This window comes from Corvus hawaiiensis, chromosome 1 (genome assembly GCF_020740725.1).
Source record: "Corvus hawaiiensis isolate bCorHaw1 chromosome 1, bCorHaw1.pri.cur, whole genome shotgun sequence".
NCBI lineage: Eukaryota > Metazoa > Chordata > Aves > Passeriformes > Corvidae > Corvus > Corvus hawaiiensis.
In genome coordinates this window covers 47415795-47441369 of record NC_063213.1, presented here as the reverse complement: position 1 = coordinate 47441369, position 25575 = coordinate 47415795, and the positions used below count along the sequence as shown (strand labels likewise).

Here is a 25575-nt window from a genome sequence, read left to right as displayed (position 1 = left end):
TGAAGTGCATCACTGCTGCGTTTGAAGATCCTTCTGCATTGCTCCTCCATGAGAAGATTGTCTTGCAGAAGGAGCAGAGCAAGAAAACGAGAAACTCTTGCCTCTGGGACAAATTGCTCTTGGTATAGGGCAAGTTCTGGCTGCCTTTTAAATAAGTGAAGTGAGGCAAGTGACTTCACAGCCACAACTTAAAAAATGAGTAATGCACATAAGTGAATAATAACACAGAAGATAGTAATCTGAAAGGGAAAAAAGACCCCAGCAAAATAGTTGTATGCTTTTTGAGTATGGCTGTGTGAAATTCCTCAGGTATGACATTGAAGAAACCACTGAGCATGCCACCACAAGATGTCAGCATTGCAGAATGGTTATTCCTACCAGAAACAGAAAAGGCTTTCGCATCCTATAAGCATTTGGTATTATATTTTTTTTTTTTTTGTATGCTGGCATAATCTGGCCTTATTTTTTTCAGCCATTGACATTATGATGTCAGTACAAATTTAGTTGCAAGGGGGATTTCTTAAACAGCTTTTTTTTTTTTTAATCTCAAATCTTTTTAAAATGCTTTCACAGCATGAACAGCAGTACTAATGGCAAATAATACCTTGTAGCCATCAATATGTTTTTGCAATCCAACCTGGCTAGAAAGTGCTCACTAAAATTGTGCCTGTTTGTTGAGGTGTCCAGAGGTCATCCAAAGGTCTCTGCTGCTGCACACTAGGCTTTTTTAAAACCCTCACGCTGGCTGGAGAAGGCTCTGCTGGCCTCATTTCTATGGAGGAAGTAGGAAGAAAGCGTGAAGCTATTTTGGGCTTCTATTTAGAAGAGAAGGATATTTGGGGTAGCAAATCTCTTTAAAGGTGTCCAGCAACATAAGCCAAATCACCAGCAAAAGAATTAATTTCTTTTTTTTCCTCCATTTTGAGCAGCAGTTTTTGTTTGTTCCTTTATTTCTTTCAGATCAACTAACCAGCCTCATTTTTCTTCCACATTAAAATTCATGTCCTGTTTTGCTGGGATGCTCTGTACTTTTCGCCTATACCATTCTGTCCTCCAAAACATTTCCTGTTGCACACAACAGCTTTCTCACTCTTCTGCTGTTACAGCTGTCATCAGCCCTGCCACCGTGCCAGCAGCGACAGGCTTAGCAAGGGACTGTGTCCTGAGAAGGGGAGATGAGTGGGAGGGTGCAGTGAGCCAGGAGGGGCTATGTGAGTTTGAAGCAACCAGAAAACCGATCTGCTGTGTTTGTCTACCTGTTCATGTGAGCTTCTGTCCATTCTGCTCTTGACGATGGGAAGGTGACATCTTTAGCCCTCTGAATATTTTGCTCTAAGATGAGTTTGGCCACTCTTTAGAGGCTATCTTGTATTGCCAGGTTCAACTGTGCTACCTTTACGGACCAATATGAGGAAAACAGAGTTCACTTCTGGACCTTGTAGTCCCTTGGAAGGACCACTGGAGAGAGCCATGCTGAGATGCAGAGGGAGGCAGATGTGTTCAGTATAACCTGTTTGCTGTAACTCAGTCAGAGCTCTTTGCCGTGATCACTGATGCTGGCATGGGGGGAGTAGTGCTACGTCTGCCTTTCTGTAGTGTACATGTTGTGGCACAGGGCTCCCGTCTGTCATTCTCTCCAACCATGCCATGATTCTATGATGTGGCCCATAATACGGAGAACAGTTTGCAGGAATTTGCATGAACTTGGTGCTTCTACCTTTAAAATTTATTGTAGACTAGATGGAAGCCACAGAACTTTATTTCTTTTACAATATTGATATATGAAGCCTTAGGAGAAGATAACATTTCTTGCATGTCTCAAAAGCCTTCCATAACAGTTTATTAGAAACCATCTGGTTTCATTAATGTTTTATCAAAAACCATCTGGCTGCTATATTGTTCAATCTATTTAGCAGTAAAACTTCCTCAATAATTAGCCAAAAGGAATGGCTCTCAAACTGTTGTGTAGGAGCCCTAAACAACTTTCATGTAGGTCCTGTATAAACAGTTATTTTTAAAGTATTTGACTACACTAAACCTTCAACATTAAACTTCCAAAGTCTAAAAAATGCATCAGTAATAAAATCTGAAATTTAGCTTACACCTCATGCTTCTTAATTTTTCTTCTTTTTTCTACATGTTCAATTCTTGGCCAGTTGGAACAGAAGCTACAAAGTCAAAATGACCAAATGTATTTAAAAAATACTAGGATTTTGTTTTTCAATGAAACCTTGCAAACAGAGGATACCTGTCACTATGCCTCCTAAAAATGAAGCCCTTCATATTTGCATCTCTGCACATGTACAGTTTTCAGACTGTAAGCACTCTGGCAGGGTTTCTGGCACTGCTCTGAAATCTAACTGTACAGCCCATGGCACCACATAGAGTTGTACAGTGCCTACTACTATGGGCAGCTAGGTAACTGATTGTAAATGCTCACATAATATACATTGTTTTAATAAATCCTACTTCCATTCATAATTATTCTACTGTTACATCTTCAGATCAGCAAAAAATGTCACCCTAAAATTAGGGCAGTTCATCGTGATTTTGCTATTTATAGACAACCTTAAAGTTACAGTGAATGGAAGAACTAAGGAAACTATATCTAAAGAACACATACAAAATTTAGGACAAAATTGGCAAAGCAACAGGAGTTAAAAGATCCCTGGGAAAGAACCCAAGGCTGAAGCCGCCTGTAGAGAGAAAAGCTGGGTGTAAGTTTTCTTTGATCAGCTCTCCAGATTTGTTCTGTTCCATGCAATTCCTTTTGCAGCCTCTGAATGTGCATACACAAGCATCCTCAAAAAAACTCACTATCCACCTGTGGGAGCAAATGATCTGGGCAGAATCTTCTGAAGAATGGGCAGTATGTGACTGCAGTCCCCCACGGGGCAGCCAGCCGGGTGGTGCTTGTGTTGCGCTGCTGCAGAACTGGAGCATGACCATAGTCAAACCTTACAAAGTGTTCAGAAGCTAACATTAATATTTCATTGAGTAACACCAGATGCATATTTTAATTTACTACATCTGTAGCAATAGCTTTATGATGATTTTAAACATATTTTCTCTCTCCCTTTTGGTTTTTGTGCCTCCTTTGTTTTCTTTTCTAGTTGTTTTGCCACTCCATAACCCCCCTTCTCATTACCTGTTAATTGCCAGCTCAGTCTCTTTTGTGGGAACAACAGCAGAAATTCCTGTTCCAGGGCAATCTGAAAGGGGTTTCTCCAGAACAAAAAAAGAATTGCAGTTTTAAGTGCCCACAAAGATAGAAATTGAGATTTTTGTTCAGCAATCTTTGAAGCAAGCCATGGCCCATAAAAGTAGCAGGTGCATTGAGGAGAAGACCACAAACAGGAAAGAAGTCAGTGGCTACGGAGGGTCCTGAGGATCAGTGAGGCTGCATTGCTCCTACAAGTGAGTCAGGATTCCTGCAGCTTCCCAGGGGCTCTGCAGCAGGAACTGCCAGGAGCTGTTTACACCTTCTGCTGTAGGAGGACAAAAGTTAAAACCCCACCCCATTTCACACAGGGATGATAGTTCAGCCCCGTTGGGTACCAAGAGGAAGGCCGCGTGTTTCTTCTTAAAGCCACTTCATTTTTCAGCTTGCTATTGCTCCTCCTAATTTTAGCATGTGAAGTGTTTGCTTTTCAGTGTCCTACAGGCAGTGGGGTAAGAACATACCTGGAATTTTCCCCATGAAGGGGAACAGCATGTAAAAGAACACAGTTCTTTTTGAAACAAGGAGCAAGGGCTGGCAAGCAGCTAAAAAGTGTGTGGGCACTAAAAAGTGTGTAATTGCACGGGAGTTCTTTTTATATTATGCAACAGTGTTGCCCAAAAGGACAGCAGGTGCTATGACCAAAGCAGGTGCTTTGGGTAAAAACATACTGGTAGATATAAAAACACTGTATCCTAGTCTTGGCTTCTCAGTGCAAGAGAGACATGGAGTTCCTGGAGCAAGTCTAGTGGAGGGTGACAAAGATGATTAGAGACTGGAGCATGATGAAGAAAGGCTGAGGGAGCTGGGCCTGTTCAGCCTCGAGAAGAGATGACTGAGAGGGGACCTCATCAGTGCCTATCAGTATCTGAAGGGAGGGAGCCAAGAGGATGGAGCCAGGCTGTTCTCACTGGTGCCAAGCAACAGGACAAGAGGCAATGGGCAGAAACTGCTGCACAGGAAATTCCACCTGAACATGAGGAAGAACTTCTTTACTGTGTGACTGACCCCACACTGGAACAGGTTGCCCAGCGTCCCTCACTGGAGACATTCAAGAACCGTCTGGGTGCAATCCTGTGCCACGTGCTCTAGGATGACCCTGCTAGAACAGGGAGGTTGGACTAGATGATCCACTGTGGTCCCTTCCAACCCAACTGATTCTGTGAAAAGGCTGCAGCTGTCCTTCTGAACAGAGCAGGAACCACTACAGAGCAGTCATGTCCTGCAAATTTGTACTGGTGGTGGCTCAGGATAGTCACACAACTCCAGGTTGTTGACACTGTTTGTTATATTGCAGTTACACATACAGACCAGCTCTTTGCTATGCTGGAAAACAACCTCATGTATGAAATAAAGTGCTGGCCTCTTCTCTAACAATTGAAAGTGTAATTTATTTGCTCCATCACAGGACTAAAACTGGTGTCCTTGCTGTTTGTACTGCCCTTGTTTGTCTGAATGGTGCACTGATTTGGGTGAATGGCATCTGTAACAGGTGATGCAAGTACCCTTGGGAGGATGGCTTTCTTATTGCCAAAGAGACAACGCTTTGAAACTGGGAGATGGGATCGTACTTCTCCTGCAGAACCAGTTGCTGTCAGCTTGAGATGGGGCTTATTTGGTTCTCCCACAGTTACTGTCCAGCCTCACCAATGCCAACATACCACAGTGTGGGCAATACAGTTTCTAAAAGAGAAGGAAGACCAGCTGTGTCCTGAGAGGAAGCACTATCAGGAAAGGAAACAATGAGCAACCAGTACTGGGAAAGCATAAACTGCAGGTACTCCTTTTTCCTAGGACCTCATGACTGCTCGCTTCAATACTGAGAATCATATTTCAACATATACTCTTTCCTCTCATTCCTTTCTCCCATCATGTCAAACCACCAATTCATGTTGGTATCAAGACAAAGCACTCACATGAGCATCAGCTTTAGGAAGCTTTGCAGCTAGATAGAATTCAATGGAGCTCCAACTATGGCTCTTTTTTTTTTTTTTTTTTTTTTTTTTTTTTTTTTGTGATGTGGCACATCCTCTTTTTCAGTTCCTGGTATTCACTATTCACAAAAGGTGAGAATGTAATATCCCAGAGTTCTCTCTCCTGCATGAACTTTAACTGAAGCTTTACTCTGTCTCCAAAATGAAAGGGGACGTGTCAAGGAAGGGCTAAGCTCACCATCCTTTAGTAACTAGAGAACTCAGAAAAAGTCAAGCTTGCCCTAACTAACCTGTTTGCAGTGCTCTCTTAGGCAAAGTCCTTGGTAAAAGATTTTCCCCACCAAAGGACTTCATAATTTGGTGCACTATTTCTGAACCTCATAAGAAAAATTGATTTTTCCATCCAAAAAACCGATATAGCTCTAGTTGCCTTCACAGGGTTTGGTTCATTGACTGAAGTACAAGTAGCAAACAATGAATACAAGTAGGATGATCTCTTGACTTCACTCCATCTTCAATCTGTCAACTGCCGAAATGATAACAAACCTAGCAGTAAACAAAACTGTAAATCTCTTTCAGCTATTAGACAGGTTCTCATCTATTGATAAATCTACATAATTTTCCTTGCCTTAGGCAGCAATCTAGGCATTGCAGACATACCCTCATAAAAACCTAAGGAGGAGAGGATTTTTCAAGGCATGTACTGCAGTAATTCAAAGTTGACTTACTGCAACCTTTATTTCTTTCTTTTAACACAAGCTGAAAAGTAAGAAATTTGTAGTTTTGGAAATCAATTTTTATAAAGAAGTTTTAATAAAGACAAAACATGTTAACTAAGCAAAAACCATTGTACTTTTGAATTCTAACAGCTGGTTTTACTAGAATAGCAAGTGAAACATCAGCACATAAAATCCTCAAGGAGAAGTAGTGCCCTAATATTTAGAGGAAGACAATAATTCCTGGAGTCTGTGAAATTATGGTCAGAAACATCAGCAGATGTTCATACACAACATCTTGTGTTCCAAGAATTTATTACTGTTTCAAGAACCTGTAAAAACTTGCATCAACGAACCCACAAAGACAAATTTTCAGTTAACTTAAGCCTCGGTTACGCTCAGCTCAGTAGAGCAATATTGATTTATTTCAAATAAGAGTCTGCAAAAAGTAATTTCAAATATTTCCCTTGGGCAGAGTAAGCAAAGATACAAGTTCATAAGTATACATCAGAATTTGGTATCTGGCCAGCTTTTCACCCCATTTAAAAATAGAGAGTAACCCTACAAATTCTTATGCATACAACAGAGGTCTAAATTAAAAACCAATAAACCAAGCACAGAGAGCAACATTTGCAACATGAAAGGAATATAACAGAGGCATAAAAAACAACAACAAAAAAAACCAAGATGTGTTGGTTACTATGTAGAGCAAGCTTTGCTCAGCTGTCAGTGTTTTTCCTCACGCTATGAAGGTTTGAATCATTTTGCAGTAAGCAAAATGACTTTAAAATAGAGATTACTGTAAATGAACAGACAACTGAGCTTAAACACAAATTGGATGCAAGGTCTATACATGCCAAGTTTACCTTGCACTTCTGTAGGGGAGGACAGCCTGTTTTGTCTGGATAGCACTGACCACACTGTGGGCACTTGGCATGGTATTAGCTTGAAGGGGCAGTCATGAGAAATCCACTCCATATCCATTTCTTCCTAAGAGAGAACACCTGCTGCCCTAGGTGTTCATGAGGAGGGCACCAATAATGAGCATCCATTGCAGTCTTCCTCTCCCTTTTATAATTATGAAAAAATATTATTGCTTCTATAAACCACAAGTTTCCCAGCAACTTGAACTAAATGCTAGTTATTTCCAATTAAACCACATCAGATCTCTATGAAATAAATCAGCAATGAAATGATTCCCCCTGACATGATGAGAAATTTCCAAAGTTCTTAACCCAACAGAACCAAAATGGCTGGATTTCAAAAAGCCAGGAGCTGATTCTTGCCCAGTATAAAGACTGTTTTTCTTTTGGCCTCTGTCCTAATTCTGCCATGTATAACAGCTGAGGATATTTTGCATGGTAACAAATTTATAGATCCAGTTTTCCCAGCTCTTCCTGAAAGCTCCATGTTCCCTCCCACCAAGTCTTTGTAGACACTGAGGCTGCAAGGTGCTGCAGAACTGCAGTCAGGAATTTCACGTTGGTCAGGAGTTACACTCACTGTACTCCCACATTTTCAAGATCCTAGTCCATCCATATTGCATCTTATACACATGTGGTGGGACTGTGAGACATACTTGAGATCGGATTGGCAGAGCTGTCCTGAAACACCATCTCTAAGGGAAAAACCACCACACTGATATCCTTTCTTTCCAGTTATTTATTTTATCCAGTAAATACCATGTTTCCTTGTTTTTAAAAGTTGTTTTATGAAGAACATTTAGGTTGTGGTTTCTGCATTCATGCTAAAGCGTAATATTTATGCTGCGTATCTGTCTGCTAAAAACTGCTTTTAAGAACAAGCTGACAGCTGTAAATGGATTCCATCAGCTTACCCCTTTTCCTGCCCCAGTGTCTGGCACAATAGCCATGCAGAAGAGCTGTAGAGAACAGTACAACTGGAACATTGCACAACTACCAGACAGATTGTAAGAGTGATAAATAAGGGTTCTAGCAGATGGAAGCTCTTTCCTACTTGCCATTTTGCAAAGTGTAAAAAAGCACAGATCACTGCAGCAGTGAGATTTGTTTCAGCTGCCACTAACAACCTTGGAAGAAAGATGCTTACAACCCCTGGGAAAAAGTCAGGGTGCTCTGTGACCTTTTGCAAGTATGATTTATTAACATCCAACTAAATTGGTTACAGAGATAAAAATAATAAATCAAGCTGTGCATCAAGGTACTCCAGCGTTATTACAAATTTTTAGAGTGAAGCAGAAAACAGGGATGGTCCTGACTACAGAGACTATTCTCAAATATCTGAAAGTCAGTGATAATTCTTATACATAAGATACCGTTCCTCATTCTGAAATCACTAATGCCCTATCAAAACAAACAACAAATTCAGCATTTAGCAGCTTTGCTTATGTAATACCTCATACATGTGGTATGTTTTTCCAGTACTGGAACTGGCAAAATAACTGTTAACACAAAGACTTTCAGACTGTCAGGGATGCCAACCATCTCCAAGGTGTGGAGCTGACAGAGGTCATCACCTCTTGTGGATCAACATCCCAAACAAACACTCTCATAAGCTTTAATACAGTTTTTTTTTTTTTTAACACATGAAAAACACCAAATCCACAATTTATATTAAAAAAAGGAGCCATTTAAAATAATTCTTTAACATATGGCAACTACTTATGTGGAAAATTTCTCTTACTGCTTTCAAAAAGCTGCAGCAAGAATAGCATCTAAGAACTGAGCAGTACAGTAATAAATTTGGTGGCAAGTTACAGCATTTACTAAGTTTCAAAAGATAAGCCAGATAATGTGCAATTTCTTATGAGCCCACAGCTGCTGGAGTAAGTTGCACCCATCAGTAGCTAGAAAATAGAAAGGATGGGCTAGTGAACACTGTAAATTTTATTTATTGTAGGCATAATTCATGAATGAAAGCACGCTACACCAAAACTTTCATTTTAATGTAATTCCTTTGAATAGCACCATCTCATTCTAGCCCTTGCAAGATGTATTCAGTTATGTGGACGAGTTGGATGTCGTCCTTCTCTCTATTAAAATGCACCATGGGTGAAGTTTTGCACTCCTCTTCAGCTTGCCCCCTCTGTGTGAGTTGTACACAAAAAAGAAGCCATACTGAACAAAACAAGATATGCTCAAAGTTTCCTGCTCTGCCAAGCTGGTCATTTGGAGAGACAACACGAGATTTACACAAAAGCAGATGCAAGGACATTCGTAATTAGGATCTGCTTAGAAGATACAGCTGCATATTTCTATAGCACACTACCCTTACCAGGTCTGACTTCAGAGTGTAAAAGTCTTGCTCACTTTCAAGGAAAAGATACAGAAGGAGGCCATTATGCTTATGGGGAAAGAATAACTACAGCCTCTAGGCATGATTTATCATTTGTTAGAATGGACTGTTTTCCTATTCATCAGGTTTTTTTAATAAAAAGAAAAATGGGACACTGAATAAAAGAACACATAGAACACCTGAACAGGACTGTAAACAGCTGAGGGCAAGTAGGGGGCATGGGAAGGGGTGAGGTCTTTGTTAGGTTGGGGTTTTTTGGGGGGGGGTTGTTTGTTTTGAGACCAGCACTGGACCTTTGTGCAACATGAAAGCTGTCCCTGATTGGGCCCTAGTTCTGGTCCCATGAATTGCTGTACAGTGATCTGGATTCAACACTAAGCTGCCAGATAATAAGGTGTTTGCAACTATTACATCCTTCAGGTTTTAAAAGAAAGCATCAATTCCGTTTCCAGTCCTTCAGAGAAAACTGGTTGGTAGAAGAACAGATCTCCAGGACGTTTCCTTATCAAAATTTGGGCTGATTTTAATCTTCCTTCCAGGCATCTAACTTTCCAAGCTCTGCATAAAGAACCTAAGTACAGACTGCTGGGTCTGTATTTCAAAAAGCATCTAAAAGGAGTTGATCAGTGCTGACAAGCTATCACACCAAGCATATCTCAGAGAACAGAGATCCACAAAGGAATGCAGTAATTAATGATGGATTCTAGTTCCACTTGGTCTAAAGGGCACTTGATGCTATCCAGAGTCGCCTCCTGAACAAGTGATGCTGTACCAAAATCAGAAACTAAGCATCAAGCCTGCAAATCTGAAAGTAGAGCTGTGGGTTTCTGTTCCTAGGTAAAATATTTCCCTGGATTTTTTTTCTTTCTATGCTTTGCAACTTGAAAACTGAAGCAGGGTTTCAACACCCAAAGGCCTGAGCTGCTCCACCTTGACGGAAGTTTATACCAAGGGTTTTACTTTGTGAAGAGGCACAAAGAAAGGCAGAGCTGGATGAGTGCTTCTCTAAATGGCCTCCAAAATCATCTTAAGTGATGTTTATAAAGTCATTAAATAAGAGCGCTATAACAGCAGGCAAGGGTCATCAGGAAATTTTAAGACTGATCCACTGAGCTACACTCCTTGGGGGCTCACAGCTGTGTATGAAAGGAAGCAGTTAAGTTGCTGATATTTTTTTTTACTATTCAGGGTAGAAATAGTGGGTAAAAAGTCCCTCAGTGTCAGTTATTAAAAATAACAGTTGTCTTAATTATACTGCAGAAAGCTAATATAAATTTTGCACCCATTAACACAGCTGAAGTTTTCGGGGAGAAAATTACCAAAATTTCATATTTTACCAAGAATAACTTTATAGAATATATTAAGATTTGTGAATGTTGAATATATTTACATGCAGAAATACACAGAACTAACATCAAGACAATTTTCTTCCACTTCTTAATATACAATTAACAGAAGTTTAACAACTAAACCCAATTGTTTCATACAAAAGTAAGCAAGGAAAACTATACTGCAGTTGGAAATGTGGGGTCAGAGGATAATTCACAACTGGTTACATTGCGTTTGGAGGCGTGTATTTCAGGTTTACACTTGTTCAATGATTTTGCTTCATGCATTTAAGAAATGCCCTGGATTATTCTCAGGCATTTTTATGGAGACAATACTAAAATTCTGGAGTTTACTTTCTTGATATGAAAATTTTGATGAAGAAATTTTTATATAAGGCACTGCTCAGCCCAATGCTTCTTGTCATTAATCCCATGTATTTCAGACAGTTTGGAGTTTTAGAGAAATCAGACTTGGCACTGCCAGTCTGATTTCTCAAAAATCATGACTCAAATACTCCATATGAGATTTGTTTTGTTTAATACCTGTATGGGGGAATCCCCTCCACACACAGACTATACAAACCCAGCAATCAGATCAGACAGTATCACAATAGCTGCCAAATATGACAATGAGCAAGCTTAATGCAACTTCCACAAATTTTGTTCCTTTTCTTAAAAGCTTTTATTTCCTCTACCCTCCTTTGTTTTTAAATGAACCTTATTTTTAGTATAAATTGTAATTACCAACATCAAGGATAATTACAATTGTCAACTCATTCCTGTGCGGATTTTGACAGTTAATACAAGGATGCAAGACAGGAAGGGAACAAGTCATGAAGAGAACCTCATTTTCCTTGAAAAGCCAAACAGCCCCCAAAGGTTAAGATCTCCTTTGGAATCAAAGCCCAGATTTTGTCTTCATATAAATGTGAACCTTGTCTTGCTGGCGTGGTAGTCAAGTTTTTCAAAGACATATTCATTAGAAATAATTATGCTAACTTCTTTGGTAATAAATTACAGAAATGATGGTGAGGCAGAGATGCTGGGCAAAACAAAAAATGGTGAAAAAGCATTCACCTGCCTCTGAGACAATGAGGCTTCAAGGTAACAGAAAGCAAAATTCAAATATACATCTAATCTGACACCACAGATATTGCTTAAAATTGAAAGCCTTCATAGTATTTCCTTCATGTTACATATAATACATGGATCCATTTTTAATGGGATTTCTCTAGAACAATGCAGCACAATTGCAGTAAAGTGCAAGCTTTTCTAAGCTACTAGTCTGTCCTCCTAGGAGTCTGCTTTGTCCATGCCATGTCCAGTTGTTCCAGTTATAAACCAATTTAACATGCTAGCATTTGGGTTTCTTTTGCGTCTTTACAGTGGCATGTACAGAAAAGAAAAGGGGATGGTGGCAGAATACAGCTCTATCACATGGAAAACTGCATTGCTGCCAGAGAGTTGCAGACACAGAGCAAATTTGAAGAATTGTGGATCAGGCTTGGGTTGCAGATAGGAATGCAAATTATTCTGTTAATGACTATGGCATTGTGATTTGATGGAAAAAACCAAAAATACTGCCCATCTCTAGAATCTTCATTCAAAAGTGAGGCGTCTGCTACATTTGTTTCCTGCTAAATTTCTGACCTATGGTTTAGTAGCTTCACAAATTGAGTCATATATATAAAATTACAGGAAAGGGATGCAATTGATGTAGTGCAAGACACTTAAATATTTATCTGAACATAACAAACAGAGGAAGATCAAAGACTCCGTACACTTCTCCATAAGGCAGATGGTAATTTTTTAAATATAAGATCTTAAATATGTTATTTATTTCTTAAGAGGTAGAAAATATCAAAATACTAGGAAAAAATTTGTAGCTTAAAACAATCAGTTTACTTACTTTTTAAAAAGTCTTACTGTTGCGATTTTTAGGTTAATAAAAACAAATGAAGCTATGGAAGCACAGGATTTCGTGCTCTGTATAGGTATCACTTACTGGAAAAAGAGAGAGCTTCTTCATCTAGTCAGTGCTCAAGCAGTATATACAAATGATCTCCTCCTCTTGCCCTGTTGGGGGCTATAAATTTGAAGTGAAAGTTTTTCCCACTGGAAAATTTTGGCGATTCCTGACTTTCTAGCACTACATTTAAGCGGGTACAGTTTATGTGTAAGGCAGTAGAACCACCGACGTAAGTTCAGAACTACCTCTTCCATAATGCTAAGAAGAAAGTTAATAGAAACAAAAGCTTACTTAAATTTCTCCTACAGACAGCAAAAGATCATACTCAGATTCCAGCACTAGCTGATAATCTGTTTTAGCAATTTATACCAGCCCAGAGACAGCTGAACTACTCATTGCACTGTAGAAGCCTACCTACAGTTTACCTACAGTTTGAGTAACTAAGGCTTGCACTCTGATTCCTCAGTACAGCTAGGAGATGCTGATGCTACTGTCTCCAATACAATTCAGTAAGGCATAATTCAACTCAGAACTGACATTATTACACATCGAAAAAGTAGGGTAAAAGCTCCTCTCTCTTCCATCTAGCTGTTAACATTCAGTACTATTTATTAAGTATTTTATAAAAAGAAGTTAGGGTATTTATACATTCAAACACTCACTGCAGTAGTTGAGTAAAGGAAACAAATGAATTATCAGATTCTAAATTAAGCACGATTCTGGAGATATGCACATTTGCACATATGCACACACGTACTCTGTATGTGTGTGTGTATATATATATGTGTATATATAGATATAGATATATATAGTTATATTTTATATGTATGTCTTTTAAATCAGATCCAAGAATACAGCACAGAATATCTTCACTTAGCTCCTCTTTCACCAAAGGACAGGATTGTCCAGTCTGGAAAAACCAGGTTCTTTTCTAAGGTCCATGTAGGTTCCATTGCTCACCCAGGAGTCATCACTGGATTTCCTATCAAAGATTAAACAAATGTAAGCTTATATTTTCCATCCATATGCTGTGTAATGCAGCGTAGCACCATGCACAGATACCAAATCCAGCCCATGAACCAGGAGCAGTGCAGCTCATTACAGCCTGCAAACAAGGCAGTGCAGCTTGGAGAGCTGAACGAGTGTGTCTGCACCGGGCCATGGAAAGGCATCTCAATAGCCTAATGTTCACCTGAGAACATCACTACTGAAGAGCCAAATGCATTACTTTGCATCTGCTCTAATGCTTTTGCTATATAGTAATTAAATTCTTTATTCTGTCATTTAAATCTACAGCATAAATCTCAGTTTTCAAATCCCCATTGTAAGGATTCGAATCCTCATTCACAATTCTCATTGTGAATACACAATCACAAAGTTTTAGACTTTGCCTCTATCCTGCTTCCCTTTAGTAGGTGTGATTGGCATGTGATGAGTTAGCTCACCCAGCTTGTCAGAGATGTAGTAGTCTAAGACATTCCCTTTTGCACCAATTTAAAACATTTCTGTGTTCCTCAGAAGTACAGGATATATGCATCCAGAAAAAATAGGATCCCAGATCTGCTAATGGGCCCATACAACATTCATCTTGGCTCCAGCTCTTTCAGTGCAGAAGAACAGAGAAGCTGGAGGGCAAAAGACCACATCCTTGCTAGCATTCCTTTTTGTCTTTCAATGGCTGAAGTCTCCCGTTTAATTGATTTACAACAGGAAGAGATAAAGTGCCCTCAGAATGATAATTCTCTCCTCATAAAATAGGGGAAACATGTTCAAAAATAGCCCTGGAAATGAAAGGCTCCAACTCTGCACATTTCCACAACAGGCAATCCCACTGAATTCAGCAGAAGTTCAGCAGAGGTAATTTAGCTAAATCCAGCTACTTCACCTTGCTTGAACCAAAGATGCTACATTCACTCAAGCAAATTCAAATGTAGACTAAATATCAATTGCCATCAAGCCAAAAAAAAAAAAAAATCAGGGATGCACTAATGAAAAAGTAATACATTAATTCTGAGTGTTAACTAAATCTGGATTATTCTACATCACCAAAGTACAAAACCAAAATATATAGAGGAAACCTGGAAAATACTGGAGCCTGCCACATGGCAATTTAGAATCAGATCTATAATAATAATTTCAATAAATGATAGTATATGATAATTACTATCTAGTACCTGAAAAACCTGGGCTGATGCTCTAGATTGTTTTCTTCTAGCACCTTCCGTCGTTCTCTCTGTAGCTGCTCGATCCTCTGCTTTTGTATTTCAGCTCCTTCAATATTCCCTTCTTCTAGAAACCTGCAGCAGCAGTGATATGGGACAATTGGTCTCCTGCCTCCAGGAGAATCTAATCTTTCCAGCAGGTATTTCACAGTGTTTGAAAGGGAAACAGCTACCTCTGCAGACAACTGCACTATGAAAAAGCACTTAAGGAAGACTAACTCTTGTAACAAGCTCAGAGTCAGAGTTATATTAGATTCTTCTACTTGGAAATTTGCAGAAGTAAAAATTTCACGGCAGAAGGAAGTTTCAAGTGTCTCAGTTTTTGGTTATTCAAATACTGTATGCTCAACATCCAGTACCTGAAGTACTGAAGTTTTAACATCCTTGGAAAGGCAGTTATCTAGAAGCATCCAAGAGCCAATTTTAGGACACACTTCCATAATGACTAGAGCCTTTCTCCCTAAGTGATTACAATGTCTGTTTCAGATGCACATTAATGTAAAAATAGAAACACACTGCAGGTATCTACACAAAATAGTCTTGAGTCTAGGGTAAAGTGAGTGTACAGAAGATTAAGAACTATTTCAGGAAAATATTTCAGAATTTAAGCTTCTTACCTTTGGTCTGGCCTAAAGCGTGTATCAGTGGATGGGAGTAATGACCTGGTTTGCAGGTCCAGTTCATTTAACTCCAGTGCAAATTGAGTAAATCCATACCACTGTTCATAATCTTTAGGCATCGGATCTACAGAAGAAAGGAGTACATTCAGAATTCCAACTAAATACTATTATCTTGAGAAGGAAAAGTTCAAGCTCCCTCCAGTCATTTGTTTATCCCTGATCCACAGCGTCAATTCTGAGGGAACAAGAGGTTTTTAATAATGTGACAAAAGAGAACATCCCCCTTGATAATTGCACTGCAACAAGACAGATTTCTGTTCTCCCAGCTGAATCACAGCGCAACAGTGATGAAGGCCATGCTATTATCATAGTGGTTTTTCAAACCACAGCAGACAAAACCCCATGAGCTTGGGAGAAATTCAGCTATGGCTGTCATTACAGAACTGAGCTTTGTGGGCTATCCTCAGGTGTTTAACACATGAAATAAACAACACTTCTCTGCAGAAGCAGCAGAGGAGTTCGTTCCTTTTTCTTCCCCTTTTTTTTTTTTCCTTCCTGCTAGAGTCCTCAATACCCACTTCATGCCCAAATATGAAAATGAGGGAGAGTGGAGAAAATGCAGGAAGCCGTGGGATTAAGTTCTCGTATCATTTAAATGATACATTCTTCTGATCTAGCTTCTAAATGCTTGACAAAAATCTAATATTCTATGAAGAAATAACAAGAAATTGGGGCCTAATAAAGAGATGAAAACAGTAAGCTTATACTCAAGCAGATCTCAGTTTCTGTGTATGAGCCATTCTGATCACTAACTTGCTCTCCATATGCAGTTTGAAGATGAAGTTGTCCCACAGTATAAACTTTCATGCCACTTCCCAAAGAGTCGATGCACAACTTTCCCAGATTTGTCCATGACACTGCCTTCAATCTCATGTGCATTTGGATTCCAATACTTTGCCTAGAATTAAAAGGAACAAGGGAAATAAAGGTGCATAAGAGCTCAAGTGCAGGCCATTTTGCCATGCCAGAGCACCAGGCTATAGAGCAGTTTTCTGAAATTAATATTCATTTAGGTGTGCATTACAATAGCATATGCAAACAATTGCTGTAAGTACCATTAAAATACTAACTTATTAGTATGTCAGCTTATCAAAATACTAACATTGAGAATTGTATTTATTTTGTTTGCCTTTTTTTAGGGGCAGTATGAGGTAAAGAGCACCTGACCTTGAATTTTGCCCAAAGACAGTTGACCCTGAGTCCTGACTTGGTTATCTACATCTCTCCCAAATTTGCAGAAGAGGAAGAGAAGGAAATCATACACTAATCTCCACTTTAAACAATTTACAATATCAAAGGTGTAAGATTTGCAGGCTCTCAGTCTTTAATATTTGAGCTTTAAACATCCATTGCAGCTCTGAAAATACATTAAAGTACCTTCAAGTATTTGGGAAGAAAAAAAGCACCCTAATGCTTCTTGGAAAGCACAAAGTATTCAGGGAAACAAAAAACTTGCGGGGGAACATGCCATGATGCTTAGGTACACTGAAGTACTTCCCTTGTATCTGTATGGTCTGTTGTATGTCAAGCAGAGCCTTTCTCCATCAATCAGATACAGAAAATGCAAGTTAAGGTAAATCTCTTAGGATGATTTGCAAAACTATTTATCAGGTTAGAAATTTTAGCGTTGCTTTACATTTTCATTGATTTTCCTTTACTAAGAAATCATCTATTGCCAAAAACTAAATTTAATTTCAGCTATAAGGACAATTCCTGAAGAAGTCATATATATTGTACTTGTACTGAAGCAAAAACTTTGAGTAACACCACAACCTCTCACTTAAACTCCTCTGAGTACCTGCAAAGGGCTAGAAAAGAGCGTCAGGAGAAGCACCCTGCATAAGCACTGGTCCTACAGCTGCTAAATGAATTCAACCACAGCACTTGCCAGTGGGTTAGCAGGAGGCATGTGGTAAACCACTGTCGGTAGACTTGTGCCTACATCTCTCTTCAAACCCAGAGTACGTTTTCCATGATATCTTCCTTTCCCCATAATTCCTCTATTTCCAGTGGAATCACTCAAGAAAGCTGTTGCTTCTCTTTTTTGTCTGGCTCTGCCTAGTGAGTGGTAGTTCCTTCAAAGCTAAAGTTTTCAATGAATCACAGGTAATTACAGCTTGTAAGCAGAAGTAGTGAGCTCCAGCAGAGAGCATCCTCCCACTGCTGTGCCTGTTAGAAAAGGCAGTGCCAACATTGCTGTGATTACTACGGTGGTTACCTTTATGAAAGTCAGTTTGCAGTGGCAAGTGTCATCATTAAGATTTTTTATGATGATCTCTCCATAGTGTTCAATCCATCTTTGTCCACTTAAGATGTTATGGATGCAAGATGTCACCTTGTTCCATGCAAAATGGTCTTTAAAACTGCAAGGAAAAATACACACAAGAAAAGTCTCATGCCATGGTCAAGTGAGCTCAAACTTGAGAAAAAAAATTTGCAGAGAACTTGATTAGAGAAACCAAATAAACTATCTTTTTTTTTACTAGAATGCTTCATCTTCTTGTTCCACACCTTCTCAAAAACAAACCCTATGACAATAATCCCACCTCCCAGAAAATCCTTTTCACTTCTGCTGTATACTTTGGTCTTGAATTCAGTTTTTTCTCAATTTACTTGTCCTTCTTTACCAATTTTAAGTTTCCAGAAGTAATCATTCTGGTATCTTCTACAGTCTGAGATACCCATTCCAAGCTTGTAACACAGGGACAATGGAAAACACAAGGACATGGGCCACCAGAGTGATCCGGACATGGACTGAGAGGAATGAGCTTGGTTCAAGCTCTCAAAGCTAAGCCTAATGTGTGTGCTTTAGGCAAGAGCAAGAGCTCTCACCAGGCAGTTCAAGATGCAGCTGCACACTGGAAAACAGCAGACAGGGAGAGATAAACAAATACCAATAGGGAATACAACATTTTACCTTTTATGAAAGAAGCAGATGCTCTTATAAAACAGCTTTATAAAGAATCAAGGAAAGGAAAAGTCTCATGAAGACATATATTCTGCAATTTGTTCTGGGTATGGATGGCCAACTCACTACTGGTAAGGTAAAATATAAACTTACAAAGCACCAGTTTCCCTGCAGCAAGTGCCTCACACACATCCTGTGAAGTTATTACAATCTTACCTTAACCTCCCCTTAACTTGCTTTCACTTGCTGCTTTGTAAGGGCACACACAAGGACAGTTTGTATAGACTAGCAGATATGCAGCCAATTTATCCCACAGTAAATTGTTTTTCTGCCCTTACCTATGCAGGTCACATGCTTATCACAAATGCTAAAAAAACAATGGTTTTGTTTCAAAATGAACCTTAATACTAATGCTTAATTTTTCCCTATAGCCTTGGCACCTTTTTTTGTACCCAATTCTGTATCAAATCCACAGGGATACAAACCAGCACATGGAGATCACATATGAATCAGATTGCTTTCCAGTTCATCAGCCCATCACAGGCCCTATCTTGGCTCTGAATGCTCATTCACATCCTAGAAACCTTTCATTCCAAAGCTTAGGGTAGGTGCTATGAACATAACATGGTTTATACATTACTTTTGAGATACTATCTTACTGTACTACAATTTTATCCACTCAAAAGGAAAAGGCATGCTTGGTTTGAGGAATGCTAGGTTCTTGAATCCTTTGGCTGTTTTTTTTTTTTTCAGATGGTGGAATAATTAATTTTGTACTCTCTTATTGGAAAACAGATTTAATTGGAACAATACTCAACCTTTAGACCTCTGGTTCTGCAAACATGATGGATATAAGCCAGATTTTAAGGGATTTAAATTGCTCATCAATAATGGGCACTCTGACAAGCCAGCATCAGAACATTGTAGATTTTTATTTAAAAAAACCAAAAGAAAACAAAACAACGATTCTCAACTCTTCACTACAGTGGCTGCTTGCTTGGATAATAAACCCCAGATATGTAACTGGTTCTACTTAACACTTACAGTAATTACTTCTGCAGTGGTGATGGCTGTTGGCCTCGCCTACAGACCAGAACCCCGTGGTGTCAGGGTCCCTACATGTACAGTTACAAAAGACAAACCCATATTCAAGCAAAAATATTCATAGCTTCCTTTACCCTGCAGTTTTTCCCTGTGAGTTTTTCCCTGTGAGTTTAAAATGCATTAAGGTTGAAATTCAACTGAAGTATGAAAATACCAACTTCTCTTTTTTCAGTGGTGGGGTTTTTTTTCTTCACTGTTTGTTTTTCATAACCTTTGAAAGAGTTAGTGCTTCTGATTTATGCTTCTGGTTTTGGTTTGGTGGGGTCTTTCTTCCTCTGCTTTTCTCTTTAAATTAAATCATAGTCACCAATTCTTCCAAAGGTCTAACAGGGCAGAGCAGAGCTTGCTGTCCTCTGAATGAATGTGGCTCAAGTGTGTGCGAGCACATCTGTGCCTGTGCACGAGCAGCAGTGCCCGACTGCAGCACTTACGCGGGAAGAGTTACATGTGTTGTGCCAACTGGAACAATTTCCATTGACTTTCCCCAGAATTTGTTTTTCCATCTGACATCTAGAACAAGAAGGAAAAAAAGACAGGTTTAGTCATAGGTGGGTGAATCAGGCTGTTTCTGGGCTCTATTTTGTTTTCAAGAAATTCAAAATAACAAAGTGTAGCAGAAGTATTCAAATAATGTTGTTGGACCTTCAAACACTGGTTGGTGGGTTTGTTGTTGTTGCTGTTTGTTTTGTTTATTTTCATTGTATTATTGGTTATTTAAATAGCAAAGTAACAGATGTTTAACAGTCCTCTCAAAAAATTTTTCAAAAGAGAAATTTGAATAAGGTGTAGGCAGCATATACTTGTCTGCTATTCAGCTGCTAGTGAATGAATGCAGACATTTTCAAAATCAAAAGCAGAATTTCAAACAAAAATATAACAAGAACATCCACAGTCAAGAGGTTAAAGAGGGTTTCAAAGGGCACGAAATGGCAGAGGGATTTAGTCCAACTCCCTCTGTAAGTTTAACTGGTCTTTTGAAATCTTGTTTGAATCACAGAAAGAAGTGTCCAAGTCTCATGTCATTTCTTGATAAAGGTAAGAAAATTCAATGCAAGTTTAGCCAAATTTATTTAGCAAAAGCACCAGAAGAGAAAGAAACAAGCAGCATGGCAAAAGGGCTGTTGAGTTACACTGGGCTAGATATTCAAGCAGTAACATTCATAGTAACTTCAGAGCTCAGGGGAATAGCACCCTTCCTATACTAGACTCTAGGAACTCCATTCCCTGCCTGACATGAAAAAGAGGGGAAAATTCAACTCTATCTCAAAAAGATGCTAGTTCTAACACAAGGAAAATGAAACACTGTTTCCTGTACAATTCTCGGGGGAAACTCTTATGCTGGCTGAGAGATAGATGCCCAAACCACAATTAGGAGATTACTCAGGTATCTACTGAGTATGTAAGTACAAGTGATGAGTGAGCCACACCAAGCTGCCTATCATTGCAAAGATAGAATGGGATATAGGAAGAATGCATGCAAGAAAGTAATTTTTCTTATCACATGAGAAAAGGACCTTTTGGGTTTTTTGGTTTTGAAGTCTGATGCTGGGTCAGCATCTTCAGTGACAGTGATACTCGTTTGTGATTCCTATACTGCACAACAAGGGCTCCAAAGCTACTTCAAGTATGATGTTGTTGAGACAAATTCTGTCCTGGCTTTCTCCTCTTCTGCAGTGGGATGGAAGACAAAAGGCAAAGGTACACCCTACTGAGTTTAACAGTTAAAGTGCATTACCAGATTGTGCCAAATTCTATGTTCTCATAAATGGCAAAGCTGTCCCACAGAGATCAGCATGTGGGAAACATCTTGGGAGCCAGTGTGCAAGTATCATGCAAGAATTTTAGGACAGAAGAGAAAAAGCAAAGTGTTATTTCAAAGCTATGCTCACACTAATTCAGGCACAGATGCTGTAAAAGCTGAAACTTCCTTCATTTCCACTGCTCATGTGTCGACACTCCTCTGCAAAAGCAGAGCCAGCTTCCTAAGTCATGGAAAGCTATTTCCAAACTATTGGTCCCTGTCAGAGCCCATTCTTCCAGTTCACTAGAAATGATCAGGAGATTTCTTGATGATGAAACACATGAACTAAGGTCAGTGTCTGGTGGGATGACAGTGACAGCACTACTCTGGCAATGTTGCAGTCTCCTTTTCAGCTGAGAAAGTGACACAGTAAGTGAAAAGATCTTTGCATATGGAAAGAACTGAACTTACTGACAAGCTGCCTTTATGATTAAATTGGTGTTAATCTTTCCACATAAGCCAATATAGCCTCAGTACAAGAGGTTGCAGCATTTAAAAATTGCTTTTACAATGGAAAAAAACCATAATCTAGCCTTCTTAATAAGCTCAGCTAGCCACATTTAAAAACAAAGCAAGCAAAAACCCCCAAGGCCTGCTGCACCCTGAATGTCCTGTGCTCATCGAGACCAATCTCAGAGTCTCACATTAATCAGATTCTCAGCTCTCATTATTACAGAAGAACTTCGTTCTCGAAACAGAAGTGTTAAAATATTTGAGTGATAACAGTTGTCAAGATCTGTTAATAAAAATAGATGAGACTGATCTGTTTAAGACAGGCTGCTATCTAGTCTTATTTATACAGTATTCAAGTTACTGAATAAATTTTTGGTCATCTTAGTTTCTGGGCTAAGAACAAAAGGATCCTTGTGTCCCTGTATTTGTTTACAAAGCAAAGAATTACATATAATAATAAAACCCAGACTAATGGTTCCAATTTCTGTTCAGTATGGCTCCATCTGTAATAACTATAATCAAGTCAGCAGAGTCAATCAGAAAAAAAAAAAACAACAAAATGGCTACATTGTGATTTGACAAACTCCTGGGTGAAAGATTTTAAGTAAGTTAAAAGGCATGGTTATGTTTTGTGTACCCCTCAGAATTATCTCACCACAGGTATTGTTACTGGCTGACACCTTCACTAGCAGTACACAGCCAACAAACCTCCAACACACACCTTTTGAAAAAAACATTAGTAGTCAAGCAGCACAAAATCTGTAATAATGCCAGCAGAGAAAGAGAAAGTAAAGGTATTTATCCTTGCTGTTATGCTCATTTTTGAAAATTGCTTTCAGAACAGGTTTACAAGATTTTCCAAGGTTCAGGATTTAACTTGTAGTTTTTTCATGCTGTTTTCAAGCTTGTTTGTTTTATAAATAGCTTGAGATACAATTCTTCTTTAGTAAAGACCAACATCCCCCCCAAAACCCCAAGCAAAGCTGATTTTAAAGAAGAGGAGATACTTGTACATGAAAATAATAATCAATTAATGTTATGTAAAAAAAAATCCAAACACAGCAAAGTATCTTGCGAATTTTTATAATAGGAGAAGATCCAAGTAAGAAGCATGCAAGTAAGTACAGGCTAGCATTTCATAAAACCATTCTGATACAAATTTAACCAAGGAATGTCAACTTTTCCTAATTTCTGGATATTTTGTGTTAGACATACAATGAAAATATTATGAACACTGTAAAAGTAAATGATAGACTGAAGAGTTACCTTGCCAAAAAGCAAAATTCACAGATTCAGCATGGCATGCAGAAATAGGTGGATGGTGACTGACCTAATAGCAAGACATGAAAAGAGAAGGGGGAAAAAAAGATTAACATATGACTACTTGAACAGTCATTTTGGTTTGGTTTCTTTTGGTTTTTTTCTCCTTCATTTCCATATGGTATTTACAATTTGAACATTTTCTTTCCCTTTGCAGTTGTGTCCTGAAGGGGGAGGCAGTGGGATTAATAAAGGTTCTGAGACCTAAGATGCCTTGAAAGAAATGGGGAACACTTATTTTAAAAGGCCTGTAGCTAGATTTTCACTCACACAAACTTTGTACACTGTCTCTAAGGTGATAATTAAATTTACCCTTAGGACCTCTTGATAGATTAACAAAAACCACACTTGGAGCGTTCAGACAAGAATTTTTAAAAAACCCCCAAACCCAAAAACACATGAAGGGCCAAAAGCTTATGTACAGTAAATAACCACAAAACCCTGAGTATGAGGGAGAAGATAGTGATCAGCATTTCTAAACGGGCCAGGCGCAAAGAAATCAAGCCACGAAATTCCATCCAGCAATCCCTACTACTGCAGCAGTGACACCCCAGGTGTTTCTAGTGTGAAACTCTAACCACATGCACTGCACTTCATCAGCTTTGGGCATTAGCATGTGCATGAATTAGGGCAACCACCAAACTAGCAAAGCAAGGACTGTGAGTAAATAAATAATTCAGAGTATTAAAATGCAACCGTAAATAAAAAAAGCACAAAAAGCAGCCACTCCTCCTCAACTTGAACTCTCCCTTCTGGGTGAACACGACTATCAACTGACCAGGACCAGCTCTTAGATGTGTAATGCCTGCTGTTCCTTGGGCAACTTTATTTTCAAGTGAAATCGCTATTTCTCACTATGAATTTAATTTCTTAACCATCTACATGGCTCAAATCAACTTTTACTTTTTTTTTCTTTTTTTGTTACTCATTTCACAAATCTCTTATTGAGCATCTTTTTCCACAGGCATCCAGTTATTTATTGAACATCCTCCACTTGGTTTAAAAAAAAAAAGAAGATAAAAGTACTAATTGCTCTCAACTGTGGCCTAATCCAGCAAGAGCAACATTCTGTCTCTTACACACCGTACCCAGATTAACCCCAGATGTCACCATAATACATGGGTTAAACTTAGCTCTCACTTAAACTGTTATAATGCCAGGCTAAGATCATGGTGCTATAGCAGGAGTTATTCTAAACTCACTCTAGTGATAGAACAGAATCTTTGTTATTTTATACCTTTTGCCCCTCTATCCCATGGATTACATTCTGCCTGCACTAACAAGGTATCTGGAGTAAGCATCAAAATGCTTGTGCAAGCAATAAGCCACTGTTCCTGATGTAAAGAGAAATATATAATGCTTGTAAGCTGCATTAAATTTCTTTCCTCCTATATTGCCCTCCCTTCCTAGTATTTCTTCACCCCATATTCTTACCATAACTTTACCACTCTATAAACTCACGTCGCTTATTTCATATATTAGAACAACGGTTGTTAATAGAACAAGCCTGCTCATGTAGTAATATTCTTCTTTATAAAAACTAGCCTTTGTACTGGTTTACCCACTATTCAACTGAAAATACCTTCCTTTAATTCAGTGTAACATCAAACCCAGTACTAACCTTTATTCATCACTTTGTTACTCAAATTTGATGCTGTGTGGGTACTTGCAGTGCTCTATACACATCATCTTAGTAGTGGAGTAGCACAGTGAAGAACTAGATACGTTACTTGAACCTTAAATTTCATTCTTGCTTTGACTGTTTTACTTTTTGTTTGGTTTTTTTTTCTCTCCTTAGTTTTACTCTTGCCTGTGACATTTCCTGAGACTAAGGAAAGATCACATAATATTCCTTTTTGTCAGTTCTAAAACATAATGTGCAAAATGCTGTACCTTCACAGGCACAAAAGCACTTTTCATTTCCTAAAGAAAGCCTCTTAGAAGTCCTTCTCTGATCAAGTTTCTAGCTTGCACACTTTTGCCCCCTGCACTTTTTGTATTTTTTCTGTTATGTCTAGACAGAATAAGACAACTTTCAGTCATTCTTACTTTGCTAGGCACCAGGTATTTGAGTTTTATCTCTTTTTAACATATGCTTCAAGTTTAGTAATTTTGGTCGCTTGGCTGGTTTAAATTTAATATTTTTCACCCATACTTAATAATTATTCTCCTACTGGGGAATTATCTTCATGAACACTTGGACCATGATGTGCTGTATACATCCTTCACCTACTCAGCTGTGGTAGCAGATTTGAAAGGCTTAGCCTACTAAATATTTGGACAGGAAGCAGAAATAGTCATGGTGCCATTGGAAATACTTGTGGTTGATTGACTCACACAACAGATACATTTGTTATAAAAGAAGACATTAAACAGCTGAAGATACTTCAGTATTTTTAATGATCACACACAAAAGAAAATGACAAGAATGTAAACTTTTGTTGCAGTTGTGATCAGATTTCAGCATGGGGAATTGCACTCTACTTAACCAAGTTATCTTGTTACTGGAGCAGGCAGCCTGCCAGCCTTTGCTCCTCGAGTGTCAGCTGCTGGTTGTGATGTTCCATGCCAGACTTAGCAGACTTTCCTCAAAAAACAATTCTTTTTGTTTATAATTCAGCAAGGTCCCTTGAGTTTTGCTGGG

The 25575-nt window shown here is 38.8% G+C and overlaps 1 protein-coding gene across 5 annotated transcripts in view; it reads right to left on the bottom strand.

Moving 5' to 3' along the window:
- Positions 1-7969: 7969 nt before the first annotated feature.
- The window catches only part of OSBPL3 (oxysterol binding protein like 3), an 85989-nt gene continuing 68383 nt past the window's right edge, over positions 7970-25575 (bottom strand). For all 5 annotated transcript variants that reach the window (XM_048303203.1, XM_048303230.1, XM_048303222.1 and 2 more), the window contains 7 exons: positions 22878-22941; positions 19789-19867; positions 17564-17708; positions 16099-16243; positions 15283-15409; positions 14618-14740; positions 7970-13425 (listed from right to left, as the gene is read on the bottom strand). In XM_048303203.1, coding sequence (XP_048159160.1) covers positions 13329-13425; positions 14618-14740; positions 15283-15409; positions 16099-16243; positions 17564-17708; positions 19789-19867; positions 22878-22941 — 780 coding nt within the window. In that variant the 3' untranslated portion in view covers positions 7970-13328. The remainder of the gene's footprint in view (positions 13426-14617; positions 14741-15282; positions 15410-16098; positions 16244-17563; positions 17709-19788; positions 19868-22877; positions 22942-25575) is intronic.